Below are 14,830 nucleotides of genomic sequence, written 5' to 3' on the forward strand. Positions count from 1 at the left end.
AGAAGAGCTGTCAGGCACTGGGAGGGGCTGCCCGAGGAAGGGGTCGAGCACCCGTCCCTGGGGGTATTTAAAAGCTGGGCAGCCAAGGTGCTTAGGGCCAGGGTTTAGTGGTGGGATGGCAGGGTTAGGGGAATGGTTGGGCTTGATAATTTGAAATGTCTTTTCCTACCTAAATGATTCTGTGTTTCTACTTTGGGATCAGTATGCAAAGCAGTACCTGAATCTCCTGAGGAAATTATTGTGGTGGATTTGATTTAGTCAGTCGTGTATAAAACTAATAACATTTTGTTCACCATGGCAGCAAATTTCAATCTAGAACATTTTGTATTGATTGTGCCCACATTTTTTGTAATTGCCTAGAACAGTGGTCTTCAGCATGGATGTTGAGGAGCTGGAGGTGAAGGAGAAGGAAGTCCCTGGGCTACTCCTGAGGTTCATTCACAGCTGCAAGACAGCGACCTACTTTAGCGAAATATCATCCTTGCTGGAAAGTTTTAGAAGCCCACAAGTAAATAAAAGCTAAAAACTGGGATGCTAGTGGTTATAGCATTTTGAATATAAGGGAGTTTGAGTTCCAGGCCCTTTCCAATCTGAGGCTCTCATCGCTCACAATTCACATATCTGAGGAACGTGACCCAGTTATCAGGTTGAGGGATGTTAGTGGGATTCTGTCCTTATTCCTGAAGCTGGTCTGGGGCTGAGCAAGGACAATAATCTCTTTGGCACCTGAGGAAGAGGTAATACACAAGTGGGAGGAGGTGCTCCTTGGTTCTGGTTCCTGTTCCCGCACTTACACACTTCATGTTTGCAGTTACTGAAAAAACGCAAAAATTTCTTTAGAGCAGAATTTTAAACTCGGGTCTTGTCCCTCCTAACTAAATTCAGGAACTGGAATACAGCAGACATGCGGAGGGCTTGCTAAGTCTCCTTGTAGCCCTTTTCTCTCGTCGCTGGAACAGATGGGCTTCAACCTAACACTAGGTTAGGATAAGAAGCAACATCTGCCTTTTTATTAACTTTTAGCAATCAAATTTTTTTCTTGTAGGTGTGTCTATCAAATAATTTTCTTTAACGTAGTAACTTTTTCTTCCCTGTAGCTTGCTTATTTCTGGTGGTAGATACCTTCTAAGAGTTGAATTATAGTTGAAATGAATCTATGGGAATATAATTAATGAAGTTAATCCCTAGACATTGTAATTTATTTTTTTACATCCAAGGAACCCAATATTTGGTAGATATGGACAAAAATACTAAATTGCTTCAGAATCTACTGAAGTATCAACTTCTGGGAAAAAAAAATGTAAGTTGTTATCAATGTATGTAATGTGAGACAGGAACTGTGGCTCACAAGATCAGCTTTTCTAGTTAGAAGGCACAAGTCCACAAAATGTATAGCTTGCTTTTTCTCTGATTTTGAGAATTGATTGGGATGCTTCGAAAATATTATCCATCTTGGCTCAAAATGCCTCTTAAAATACCAGTATTTCAGGAGGAATGGACAAAATGTTAAGGCTAGGGTTTCATTTCTCAGGAAAATCTATGATTTCACGACACACACAGCAGCTGAAAAATTAACAGGAAGAAATCAAACAGAATATTTAATTTTCACATAGTTTTATGTGTTTCTCTTAAAACCTGGTAGGCAGCAGGGGGATATTTCCAGTATTCTCCTTTGCTATCCAGAAAAATCCCTAAGGATGTATCACAAGTTTTAATGACCCTTCCTCAAAGCAGTTGATAATGAAGCCCATCCTCAGTGCTTGCAAGAGCATGCTGCTGTTCCAGTAAAAGTTTGTTGGGTTGGTTGTTTGGGGGTTTTTTTGGGGGGGGTGTGTGTGGGTGTGTTTGTTTTTTAAAGTCACTGCTAAGGAAGAACATGACAGAGGTTCCAGACAGCCAGCAACGTATTATCCCAGCTTCACCTCTGCCCTTGACAAAGGATCAACAGGCTCCTCACAGAGCTGCCGTCTCTGGAGCCACCCAGCTTTTGTAAAACAGGGACTCAAGCAGCTGATCTGTTTGAGTAGGTGGCTAGGAGGAATTTGAGCTCATGCCGAGTTCACGGGAGAAGCAGCAAATCGTTGGCAAGCTCCAGTCTAATTGACCTGGCGATAGGGAAGGTAGAGCAGAACTACACTGCCTGTGTGATGCTGAGAGTAGCCTTCTGCCGAAAATGCATGGCGCAGGAGGCAGAACTACTTCTTTTTTATGGTGCTGTTGTACCCGTGACACAACGTAAAGGGAATAAGTGCTGATGGTCATTCAGGTCTATAGATTTTACCGCCATGTGCCTTGAAGAGTGAATATTCTCCCTTTGCACACAGTGTCAGTCTCACATTTTACCTTTCAAAAAGCGTAAGAAAAATAATGTCATTATGCAGCTCTCTTGCACATTGTCCCTATTGTAAAGCATGTCTAGATTTGCAAAGTACCATTTTCAGAGTATGATCTGACCTGTAGGAATGAATAACGTTATAGCTTTTTCTTTCACAGTTAATGAAGTCCTGTAGCTAGGCTGCTATCTTTATTCTTAATTTACCTATTTCTCTGTATTTATCTCTAACTGTTCTGTAATGTCACATAAAAATTTGTTTCAGATGTACATTTACACTTTGAGATAAATATACATCTACGTATATCTTGGGTATTGAAAGACTTTAAGGGTTTCCTGAAATACATAATGGAAAAATGTAATACCTAAAGCATTAATTTTTCAACACGTTTTTTTCCCCCGTTGGGACATGCTCTGCCTCATGATTTAATGATACAGTAATTTAAAAAGACAAGCAAAGGACAGACTTTCAGAATCATTTTATATAGTGTTGCTCACATCCTCATTAAATTTATCACTTTTCTTACCTCTGTGAACCTGGAAATTTTGTACGTTACTCTCTTCTACACATTGATCAAGTGCCTCCTAGTTCTCTACACTTTCTGTCTATCAGAATAATTATTTTTTATTGCCATTGTATTTTTTCAATTGTATTTTGATACTTTTAAAAAAGTGTCTAGGAAATCAATGGAGCTCATTCCAGTTCCTTTAATATCTTCATCCAGAAATTTGTGAGGATCTTGCAACTAATATTTGTGTCAATCATTTATGCATCTTCATATCTCCACATGACTGGTGGAGGAATAATGTCCATTTTACAGATGGAAAACTGAGATGCAGGTTGAATTACAGGGCTTGCCTACAGTCATACAGGAAACCCGTGGCTGAAATTGCATACTAAATGGAGATTGCCCAAGTTCCAGACCACGTTCTATATATTACCCCTTCACGTATCAGTCAGACCAGAGCTTTGCATTCTTCTCATTGATATAAAATTCTTCTGAACTTCAGAAAAGAAAAACTACTGGCGTTTTCTAAGACTGCTGATGGATCTAAACTGCTTTTGCTGATGTGCTTGGTTCTGGTCTGCAGCGTTGCTGTTTCCTATATGAATTTACAGAAGCTGGTCATTTCAGAGAAAAAGTCCTTGATGGACTTGGATGTTCCGGGAGAGTTGACCAGGGAGAGCCATCAGTACAAGCTGTGGTTCTCCTGATACAGATTTCCAAAGTAGGGTCGTGAAATGTAGATGGTGCGTTTGGACTGTTCTTTTCTCTTTTTGGTTTTTAATAAGCATGAGCGCAGTGGTGTTTTTCTCTAACTGAAAGGTAGGAATCTTACTTCTTATTTTGCATTTATTTTTTCTCTCTGCTTTTGATACCCAGGAGAACATGTAACTTCAAGGTTTAAAAATGAAGTGGAGCGGATGGGGTTTGATATGAACAATGCCTGGAGGATTTCCAACATCAATGAGAAGTACAAGTAGGTTCTGTGGGCTGCTGATGCACAGCCAAATGGCATCTCAAAACACCAATTTTGTTATATACTGGAACTTTTTCCAAGTTCTACAGTTCCTAATAAGGGACAATTAGAATTACGATTTTTTTTCTTGTTGTTTTATAGGGGAAAAAAGTGTTTTTAAAGTATTATGTAATATTTTATTAGCTACTACAATTTTTGTAGGCTTAGAAATACCAGATTTTGTTGTGCTTGCTGGAGGACGACTTAGAGAATAAGTGTTCTGATGGAAGAAAGAGAAGCCTTGAGTGAGCAAAAAGTAGAGTTTGACTGAGCTTCTAAAAACCATTTTTTTAGTTGTGTCTTACTCTCTAACTTGCAACAAAGACTTGTATTAAAACAAAAAAGTTGGTTTGGAAGCTTGTAGATCCTGAACATAAGAGCAAACGTTTTCTGTGGTCCTGAAGGCATAGACAGATGTCTTCTCTAGTGGGTCCCTAATCCCATTCAGAGCAAAACCAGCAGTAACACTTTGAAACATGTTCTGTTGCTCTGTCTTTGCAGGATAATGACTTGCAGCTGGTAGCTGGTGTCACTGCAAGAGGAATATCTGTCTTGGTCTCTAAAAGCCTAGGGAAGAAAAATAGCTATCCCTTATGTATCTGATACTAAAGAAAAAAGGAAAAAAAACCTTTGTGTCATATGGAAGCAGAATGACAAAAGCTACTCCTTTCCTTTTTGTGGCCAGCACTTGAGAAAAGAGCTTTTTTCAGGGTGATTGATGCATTTTCCTGAATGGAACAGTCTTAGACACGTGTTTCTGTCTGTCCTTCTTGTGCAGTAAATGCATCCCTTTAAGGGGATGGACTGGGGTGAACTGGGTTATGATTCAGCAATACGTTGGAGTCACTACTGCCTGCTTGCACTGTTCTGTCATGGCTTTCTTGGTTAAATTGTGAAGTAGGAGGTAGAAGAAAGTTCCCGTTAGCCAGCCAAACGTAAGCCAGTGCACTTGGATTCCTGCCTTTAGCAAGGGCTGATTCGCCAGTGACTTTTTCCACAGTTACACAAGTTTTCTGTCTTGAATCCAGTAGCCCAGAGTGGCTCTGCTGCTGTGTTTTGTGACCCAGCAATCAAATGGCTAATTCTTTAGCCTGGACAGACCTGAAACTCTTTTTCTGTGGTCCAGTTTATTTCAGCAGCTGGAGTTAAAAATCACCTCCATGTGAATTTCCCAAGGAAACACCAGCTTGAATCTTACAATTCTGAAATGCATTCATGCACCTTGATGTTTGCGGTGCTTTTTGTATATGCAAAGGAGAGTTTTATTAACATACAGTGGGACAGGAATTAACAAAACGGCAGTTTGCTGAGCTGAACAGCTTAAGCTTATAGGTTGCTTATACTGCTTATTTGTGTGTTGTCTGCGCAGTGTGTACCTGCTCCATATTGCTTATGTTCAAGCCTTTGCACCGCTTTTCTCACAGGCTCTGTGGTAGTTACCCGCAGGAAATCATAGTTCCCGCCTGGATCACGGATAAGGAGCTAGAGAGTGTGGCGAGCTTTCGGTCCTGGAAGCGTATCCCTGCTGTTGTGTACAGGTGAGGCTCTTGCGGGCGGAACGGCTTTCACCAGGCTGTAAATGGGGTGTTCTAGCAAATAAAAGCTGAAACAAGTTGTAACTGAGAATCTTGGATTGTAATGAAAGGTGTTCAGGCTCTTCTGGGCCCCAGATGTCCCTTCACGGAGCCTGACAGACATTAGCAAAAGTGTTAAAGGTATTTTAAAATAATATTTTTATAATTTATTCAAAGTAAAGAGAGGTCTGGCTTGCATCTTGCTGTGTTTTTGCATGTATAACATGATGTGGAGGGAAGCTGCATGAAGGCCCAGGGCCTGCTAGGGTAGAGTTGGAGAACTAGGCTGGAAAGAGGCAATAAAAACTGGCACTGTCCCCTCCGTGCTGCCTGTTGGAGTGGTACCCAAGCTGATCCACCCTGGGACTCTGTCTGGGGTGAGGTCCTGCTGTTCCATTCCAGAAGGATCCCAGAAGCAGTGTAGAGAATGGGACCTCAGAACAAAACACAAACCACCCTGAGAGTTTAGATATCAAACGAGAGAAGATACCAAGACAGGAGACCCCTTGGATGAGAAAACATTCAGACCTATATTTAACTGATGGCAAAGCATGAGCTGTTAAGCCTGATAGCTTGGGGTCTTTGTCTCCCCATTTGCTGCCTATATATGTGTTGTTTTATACCTATGCAAAACTCCAAGAACACGTGAGACAGCAGCACGTACTGGCCCTTGTCAAGCCATGAACGAGGTAAGGCAGACTTACGGCACCATCACTCTGAGTGGAAATAATGGCTTGTATCTTTTAATTCCAAGTATATTGTCAGAGCACTCAGCATTTGCATCTCCTGCAAGTCATTCCTAGTGCAGTCACCTCAATTAAGATTGTTTCTATTTTTTTTAATATGAAAATGAAAAAGTGTAAGAGGAAGACATCAACACAGCTGAAGAAATGATAAATGGCATGTCTGGCACACTACTCCTTTGGTTTGTCTCTGACTGTCATCTGGCCGATACTCAGACTGCAGTATAAACGAGGATAAATACAGAAATTATTTAAGGGAGATATAAAACTCAAATTACAAAGCAATGTATGTGTTTTAATCAGACAGTCTCTTCCTTAGATAGAGTCCAGCAATTCTTCGTAACAAAATTGCTTTTCTGAGATACTGGGTTTTGGCAGCTTCTTTAGTAAGAAATGTATTTCAGCATCTGCTGGCTCCCCCCCCCACCCCCCCAAATATTCTGGAACCTATCATTTAATACCTTGGCTGCTTTCCTGGTGTAGTTACCCTTCCATAAATGTTTAAAATCTCTTAAAAATCAGATGACAAAGGGATTAAAAAGATAATGAATACTGATAATTCCATTAACTCTGCCTAAGCCACCCACTCCTTCTAAACAGACAGAAAGGAAAAGCTGTTCTGAGTGGCAAGTTAAATGTAGAGAGTGGTGAAGCTGACAAATCCATACCGCAGGGGTCGGAGGAGCAAGCGTATGAGAGTTAAGAGTAGGCCACAAAACATTATTTACCTAGCTTAAGAGTTCTTGTGCTATGACAGCAGAACAAATTAGCTTGTGGTAGCAGACAGTTATCTTGAAATCCTTCTATTTTTTTCTCCTTTTCTTCCAAATAATAAAGGGGTTAGCATAGTCTCTTTCTGAATTTTAAGGAATTGCTCCGTCCTCTGTTCAGTTCTGTGAGGGGGAAAAATGCTTCCGAGCATATGCCAATTATTTTAAGACTTAAGGTATTTTATTATTATGATAGTAGATATAAGTACGTATATTATATATATGTATAAAAGAGAACAGTAATTTACATATGGGTTTGTGTTCAACTTTGAACACTGCATTTCAGGCAACTTTGTGCCTTTTATGCAGAGGTCACACAACTGGAGGACATCTCACCTGCAAGCATGCGTAGCAGAGGGAAGGGTCCCTCATTGCATCACTGTACAAGAGGAGGAGGTCGCTTTCTTTGCATTCTTGGGTACAGCTTGCGTGCTGGGGGATTTATGGGAATGTGATTTAAATGTTCAAGAGACCTCATAGACTGTTTCATTCCTGGAATTCAATTTTCTGCAGTTCTGATGAGACTCTGTTAAATTACTGCATCGGTTTTCATTTGTAATCTTAAAATCAGTGGGAGAAAAGTTTTTTTCTCTTCTTTGATTTTTTTTTTTCCTTATCTTGACATTTAGTAATAGATCTTTCAAGACATCCAGTTCATCACTCTGCGCTCTAGCAGAACTCACATCAGCTAGTGGTTGATGATCCGTATGATTGGAAATCCATGTATAGTTTTCTCTCTATATAAATTTTGCCATAAAAATACCTTTTTTTCTTACTTTTGGAGGAGTAACAGACAAAAGCTCATTCAGCATTTTTTATCTGTTGAAGATGGCTTGGGGACTATTAATTTCATTAATTTCTATTAATTTCTTCTTGCTTTGCCTCAGGGGGAAAAAAATATATTTTTTTTTAATTCATCCGATAATGAGTTTCAGATACTGAACCCTGGGACAGAGACAGACCAGAGACACCGATGCTTGGCAATGAAAACCTCATTGTCTGCTCTTCATTCAAGAGCTGAGTGCAGGCTGAAAAGCTGAGCAGGCTGAATTGAGAGGCAAGCTTCAGAAATACCCAGCTGAGATTGGGCTGTCAGGAGCGCTGCTTCTATTTTACCATCAGATTTGTAGAAAAACCTCACAGCCAGCTTCGGCGTTTTTTCTCTGTTTCCAATTTTTTAAAATCTAGGCACATGTTCCTGTAGATAAATCTGGCCTGTGACATGATTTTTGGAGCTTACCTGTCTTGGGCCCCGAAAATCCATGTTAAGGAGAAGCCTTTTGTGGAAAGACAACAGAGGGGACTTCATACATTATATAAAGTGTCCTTAAACTCGTGAGAATCTACTTGAAAATCAGCTGTGGTGAGGGTGTCTGTCTGTCCGGCCCACTACTGAAGGTGATTACCCATGCAGGCAGCCTTTCTGCTAGTGCAGGAAGCCAAGGGAAATGGAAGATTGCCGCGTACCCTACTTGCTGAATTATATTCGTGCATCTCAGCAATGATTTTTTCCAGTTGCAATTACTAGTAGTTAAGGAATGCTACGGAGGAAGCTATTCAAACCTTCATTAGTCCTCCCTGTCTTTGTCGTTACAAGGACTCGGTGGATTTATCGTTGTACTCAAAAGGTTGCTGGAACACAAGGAAGATGAAGCATGTGCAGAGGTGTGCCATACATCATACCATTACACAGTGCTTTTTATAAAGGGCTTTGGAGTTATCTAATGGTGATTTACGGTTTAGTTTCTGTAGGGAGGCTGCACATTCCTTTGTCTCCAGAGGGTTAGGAAATTTGCAGTGGAGGGTTTGCTTTCATTTTTTTTCGTTACTGAGAGCGGAGTGATCTTATCCCCAGCTCTATCTTTAGGGACCTCGGGATCACACTTAAACTATTTGCTATTTTTTGTTCCCGTGGCCAGTCTGGTCGGAATGAGTGTGATTCCTCAGACCTCCAACATTACCGTAAATAGAATTGCATGCTGATTTCTGCTGGTACATCTGAACATTGCATATTTGTGCTGGCTTGGGAGTGTTCGGGCTTCACAGCTATCAATGAACTCGACTTCTGGCCTAATGATTCTTTATTATTTGTGGTATAAATGGGAGGCAAGAACCTGGAGGTGAAAATAAAACTGTTCATGAACCTATGAAAATTATTCCGCAGGCAGGTAGTAATGAAATCTGGGAGAACATATGGAAAAATAAATGAGCTTACCTGAGTGTTCAAACCAGATTTCTTACACGTATAATGATGTTTTATTTTCTTTTGTTATTTGTGCAAGCGTAGCAGGGAACTAGGTGGCCTTTCGGTGACTGGCACATATTTTTTGCTGAACTAATTTGATGCCGGAAGAGCTGTTTCTCTGGAAGGCTATTCATTTCGCAGAAATACATTTTCCTTTGCACACAGACGGCTGGCACCTGCTGCAAGTGCCGCAGAATTCAGATTGCTTTTCCTTCAGTTCGGTTAATGCCGTGTGTCCATTGCTTCCTCTCAGCGAAGGAATTTTTATAGGAAACAATTACAAAAGAGCTATGAAAAATATTTAAAATACTGCATCACAACCTATTCTATAATTTTAATTTTTTTGCAACGAGGAGCCTTAACCCGATGTAAGTGTTGCTTTTGAATGAGTAGCACGAGGCAGTCGCTGCCACCTACTGCCGTGCCCCACAGTGACACTGCAGAGGTGGTGCTGCTCAGCACCACTGACAACAAATTATAAACCAGCTTGTCATGCCTCCATAAACATTTATTAGACTGGTGAGAGGGGGGGGGGAAAGTTAAGATTGGTAGGTTTGGTTGGGCTTGCTTCCTGTTCAGGGCTGCCCAAGCCGACCATTTAAATTTGCTTAAAGATTCAGCTAACCTGCACCATTCTGCGCAGTTGCCTTTTTGGAGGAAATTAAACAACTTCTAGTTGACATGAAGCTGAGGTGGCTGGTTTGTTTGCAGGAAGATCCTAAAATCCTTTGGTGCATCGTAACATATAGGGAACTGTTATTGGTATGTGCATACTCAATAAATACGGGGTTCTGGTGGGAATGGCATTGCCTAGAGGCACCTTTGCTTAAAGGGATGTGTATCTGCAGGCCATTTAAAGAGAGAAGAACAATGTGTGAGTAAGTCATAGGGTATTTCAGATGGGACACAAGACAGGGAGTAAACTTTCCGTCAGCATCATCAACATGCCGTGTGGCCTGGGAGAAGCCTCTGCCTTGGCTGCTCCATCTGCAGCTCTTCATACCCACAGCTCGGCTTCCTTTCCTGCCATGGCTGAGGCCCTCTGAATTCGGGGTACGGCTGGTGAAGGTCAAGGAGAACGTTGTTAGTACCAGATGTAAACACCTCAGTGAATGGGGAATTACACTTCCATTGACAGCAGCAGGATGTGCCAGCATGGAGGCAGTAAGTGAAATTACAGTGCTAATATGTTTCAGTACTCTTTTTTTATGATACATTACAGGAGAGAGTTTTAAACTCTTTTTCAGAGTATGTTTGCAATGGTTGGATACGTTTTATTTCAGATCTGTTCTTTATGTGTAGTACAAGAAGCTAGGTCAAATTTAAGAAAAGAACTATTAACTCTTCAGACATCTAAAAAAAATCTGATTTATTTTTTTAATGTCACTCCCTGGAAGAAGATTGCTACGTTCAAGCTAGGTCATTCTTCAGTTATCTCCCTGACATATTTTTTTATTGATAGACCGTACTCCATTTGCCAGTCCTCTGAAGTTTTATCCGTATACAGAGTGCTTGCAATTTATATCAGATTTTAGAAGAAAAATATTCTGCCAATAAACAATATTTCCTTTCTCAGTGCTTACTTCTGTGTCTGCCACAAAATTTACTTGCGTGTGGACTTTGTTATTTACCAGCCTGGCACCACACTGGTGCTTACATCTAAGAGCTGCTGTTGCTCGTCATCAGCTCCTTGGTGCTCTTCTGCTAGATACGATTGGGGTTTGACAGGCAGCGGATGAAACAGTACCCAGAGGGGTGGAGAATCATAGAACAGAATCATAGAATTGCTCAGGTTGGAAAAGCCCTTTAAGCTCACCAAGCCCAACCCTTCCCCTAACCCTGCCATTCCTCCACTAAACCCTGGCCCTAAGCACCTTGGCTGCCCAGCTTTTAAATACCCCCAGGGATGGGTGCTCGACCCCTTCCCTGGACAGCCCCTTCCAGTGCCTGACAGCCCTTGGGGGGAAGGAATTTTTCCCAATGTCCAACCTAACCCTGCCCTGGTGCAACTTGAGGCCCTTTCCCCTCATCCCATTGCCTGTTCCCTGGGAGCAGAGCCTAACCCCTCCTGGCTCCCCCCTCCTCTCAGGCAGTTGTAGGGAGCGATGAGGGCTCCCCTCAGCCTCCTCTTCTCCAGGCTGAACACCCTCAGCTCCCCCAGCTGCTCCCCACCAGCCTGGGGCTCCAGACCCCTCCCCAGCTTCCTTACCTTTCTCTGGACACGCTCCAGCAAGACCCATACACAGAGGAGAAGCTGCAAAGATGATGGCAGAGCCAATCCTTTCTGACAGATGCTAATACCAAACTTCCAAAGGAGTAAAACTGCAAATGTTTAGCATCCTGAGATGCGAAGGGCTCTTTTCCTTTTAGCTAGTGAAAAAATTCCTAAAATACATGGGCTTCTAGATATGGTTCTGCAGTGTTCAAGGGCCACCTCCTGCGATTTATGGGTGATGCCTAGAAATGGCATTGATGTACAAGAGTAAGGTTTAGGGTTGCTATTAGACATCATCAGACAGAAAGTGTGCCAAATTCTGCCGGTATTTCCTAGCAAAGTTGTAACATTCCTCAGATTTAATTAGTGGTATGTTTTGATTTAAAATATCTCGTCAAAAAGTGAATCCATGGTTTTACTCCTGTCTTCTAGCTTTAAAATTAGCGTGAGTTAAATTGACCTCTCCAGTTTACTCTGGTGGACCTGACTATCCAGCAGGTGTTGAATACCTCTTTAATGCCTCATGTGCTGTTCCAAAACGTTCTCCATCTTTCACTGGCCAACAGGCAACACTATTGAGCAAGAAAATGCTTTGTTTTCTCTTACTGACCTCAGCTTTGCCTTCTGCCTTTCAGTGACTCTGTGGTCACAGCATTTTGAAGGGAAGCACGTGGAATACATTGCCGCTGAATCCAGGTTGAGGTTAACTGCTGAATGGTAGAGAGGTCCCCGACAGGAATTAAACTGCTGGAGTGCACAATTTAATTTTTCATTAAACCCTCTGTGTTTTTCATCCAAATTCTTCCAAGTTATGCACCGCTGTTCTCTCTGTTTTCTTTTTCAGGCACCAGAGCAATGGAGCAGTTATTTCCCGCTGTGGACAGCCTGAGGTCAGTTGGTGGGGCTGGAGGAACGCAGATGATGAACACCTTGTCCAGTCTGTAGCCAAAGCCTGTGCCTCGGATTCAAGGTCCAACAGTAACAAATTAATGAATGGAAATTGTTCCAGAGATTTCTCCAATGGAGGGGACCTCTCTGATGTGGAATTTGGTAAGTTTGGCGCTGTTCCTCTTCTGTAAAGGGCAGAGCTTTATATAAAAGCTGAATCGTTGATATGTACCGTAACAGATTCAATCCTTTTTATTGAATCAGGCATTCTCCCACTTCTGTATGCGCAGTGCATGTGCATTGTGGGACTTGAGTGGATCATTGTTGTAAACAATGTCAGAAGAATCCCTTCAGTTATCAGTTGCATATCCTCTTCCCCAGATTCCTCAATCTCTAATGCTTCAGGAGCGGAGAGTTTGGCCATACAGCCTCAGAAGCTTTTGATCTTGGACGCGCGATCTTATGCAGCAGCTGTGGCGAACAGAGCCAAAGGTGGAGGCTGCGAGTGCCCAGGTAAGCAGTGGTTCTTCTCAGTTTTCTGTCAAGTCAATCAAAAGGATTTGCTTGAATATAATTACACTGATAATTACACTGATATACTTCAGTACTGCGTATTTAACAGGCTGTGTGGACGCCAGTGCTGTTCATCTACATGAAAGTTCTGGATCATTGCAGCTATCACACAGCCCTTCCAAAGGACAGGTTTAGTTGTTAATTAAGTCTGTTTCTTAAAGCATAAAACCAGCTGGTAACAGCATTCAGCAAATGATGAACTGTTGGACTATGCTGATTAGCTTTCCCCTGCTGAGTCAAATATATAAACCAGAGCAAGACAAAGGTGTCCAGTGTGCTAATGTCTAAAAAAAACCTGAACAAACTTAAAAATCCACTGATTGTAGAGGATAACAGTATTCTAGAATGGTTGTGCAGAAGACAACTTTTCAGCAGTTTTTCTAAAGCTGAAACATTTTTCAACATTCATGTCATAACCCAAAGCAACTGAAGTCCTGATTCATCTTGCGTTTGTAAGACATTTGCAATTATCACTTTCTGTGTTCTTTGACACTTGTAAACTTGATTTTGTAAACAAGATATTATTTTATGGTCTGTTAAAATTCCACCGGTAGAGATCCTAGAAAAAAAATAGCAGACAGAAAAATATACTATAGATAAGATAACAAAAGCTATTTTGACCCTGCATTCTTGTTTTGGTCTTTGCTGCAATTGCTGCACTTTGATATGTAGCCATCAGTAAGAAGAGATGAATCTTCCCCTTAACACTTCAAACTACTAAATAACTCATCACCAGAGAGTACAATTTCACAACGGAAAAGCAGAGTATACAAGAAGTTTCATTTTTTCCTACATATTGGTTCTTGAATTCCTTGTAGAAAATTTCCAAACAGCTTGTCACCTTCAATAAACTTGACCTGCATCAAGTGCTTTTTGCTGCTAAGTATTCTCCAGGTATTCCCAGGTTTGCTTCTGTATAAAAATTCCAGTTATGCTTTATTTTATTTATAGCGTAATTCAGTAAAAAGTCATCTGATTTGGCTTAAATCATCTGATATGGCTTCTGACTGGAGTTATGTAGTCCATCACTAACAGGATGCTCTGGTTTGGGTCAGAAGTTGTCGTGCTGTTAACATTTAAGAAATCAAATGATACAAAATGTGCTCTTTGAAGAGACTGCTGCATCTTCCTGGGCAAGCTCTCAATATCCCATATTCTGAATCCTGATTAATTTTTTTTTCTATTACGGAAAAGATCATTTTAACTATTGTGTCATCATTTTTGTGCAGATAGAAGCATCAGGACAGAATAAAGCTAAATCCAGGAAATACGATCAGATTATTGTTTTTCTGTGTTGTCTTAGGGCGCTCCCTCTGACTAGCGGACCCCGTCTGTGCAGGCCCTGCCTCCTCGGTAGAGCAGAGTCGCATGAGTACGTCCCATAGCAACATCTGAAGGCGGGCTCAGTAATTCCACCTATCTTCAGTTTTCCTGAGCTTTGAGTATTTCTCCTGTGCGTGATGCTTTGTCCTTGTAACAGAAAACCTCAAAATAAAGCAGTAAATGAAGTAACCTTTCAGCCTTTTTGAGTGGTTAGGAAAAGGAATCTATAACTTGTGTAAAAACGTACATTAGTTTACCAAACTTAAGAACATCCATAAATTACCAGTTAAATATTGTTGATACTTCGCAGTATCTTGGGATGTTTCTCAGTCTTTCTAAAAACACTCTATAACCTTGAGCACGGCAATATCGCTATTCCCATAGGTTCATACTCTGCTTTTTGTATTGGGAAGTAAAACATTGAAAATAAATGCACAAACGCTTTGCTAACGCTTTCCTGTTTTACTGTGCTGTAATGTCTGGGATACCTACTCAACTCCAAGTCCTAGTTTTTCCTTACAGAATATTTGTAAACAGATTATTTCATCTGCCTACAGCAACAGCGGTTTGTTTTTATGAAAAAGCTTCTTTTAGAAATTAAACTTAGTGTAGGTTTTGGTTTCTTCCCTCTTCCTTGGTATTTCCC

The 14,830-nt window shown here is 41.2% G+C and overlaps 1 protein-coding gene across 22 annotated transcripts in view; it reads left to right on the plus strand.

Annotated features, from left to right (window-relative positions):
• MTMR3 (myotubularin related protein 3) overlaps positions 1–14,830 on the plus strand; it is an 80,492-nt gene that overhangs the window by 48,990 nt on the left and 16,672 nt on the right. For all 22 annotated transcript variants that reach the window (XM_035898263.1, XM_009642858.2, XM_035898262.1 and 19 more), the window contains 4 exons: positions 3,718–3,814; positions 5,278–5,391; positions 12,245–12,450; positions 12,670–12,801. In XM_035898263.1, coding sequence (XP_035754156.1) covers positions 3,718–3,814; positions 5,278–5,391; positions 12,245–12,450; positions 12,670–12,801 — 549 coding nt within the window. The remainder of the gene's footprint in view (positions 1–3,717; positions 3,815–5,277; positions 5,392–12,244; positions 12,451–12,669; positions 12,802–14,830) is intronic.

The sequence above is a fragment of the Egretta garzetta genome, unplaced genomic scaffold (genome assembly GCF_000687185.1).
Source record: "Egretta garzetta isolate BGI_Z169 unplaced genomic scaffold, ASM68718v1 scaffold7, whole genome shotgun sequence".
Lineage (NCBI taxonomy): Eukaryota > Metazoa > Chordata > Aves > Pelecaniformes > Ardeidae > Egretta > Egretta garzetta.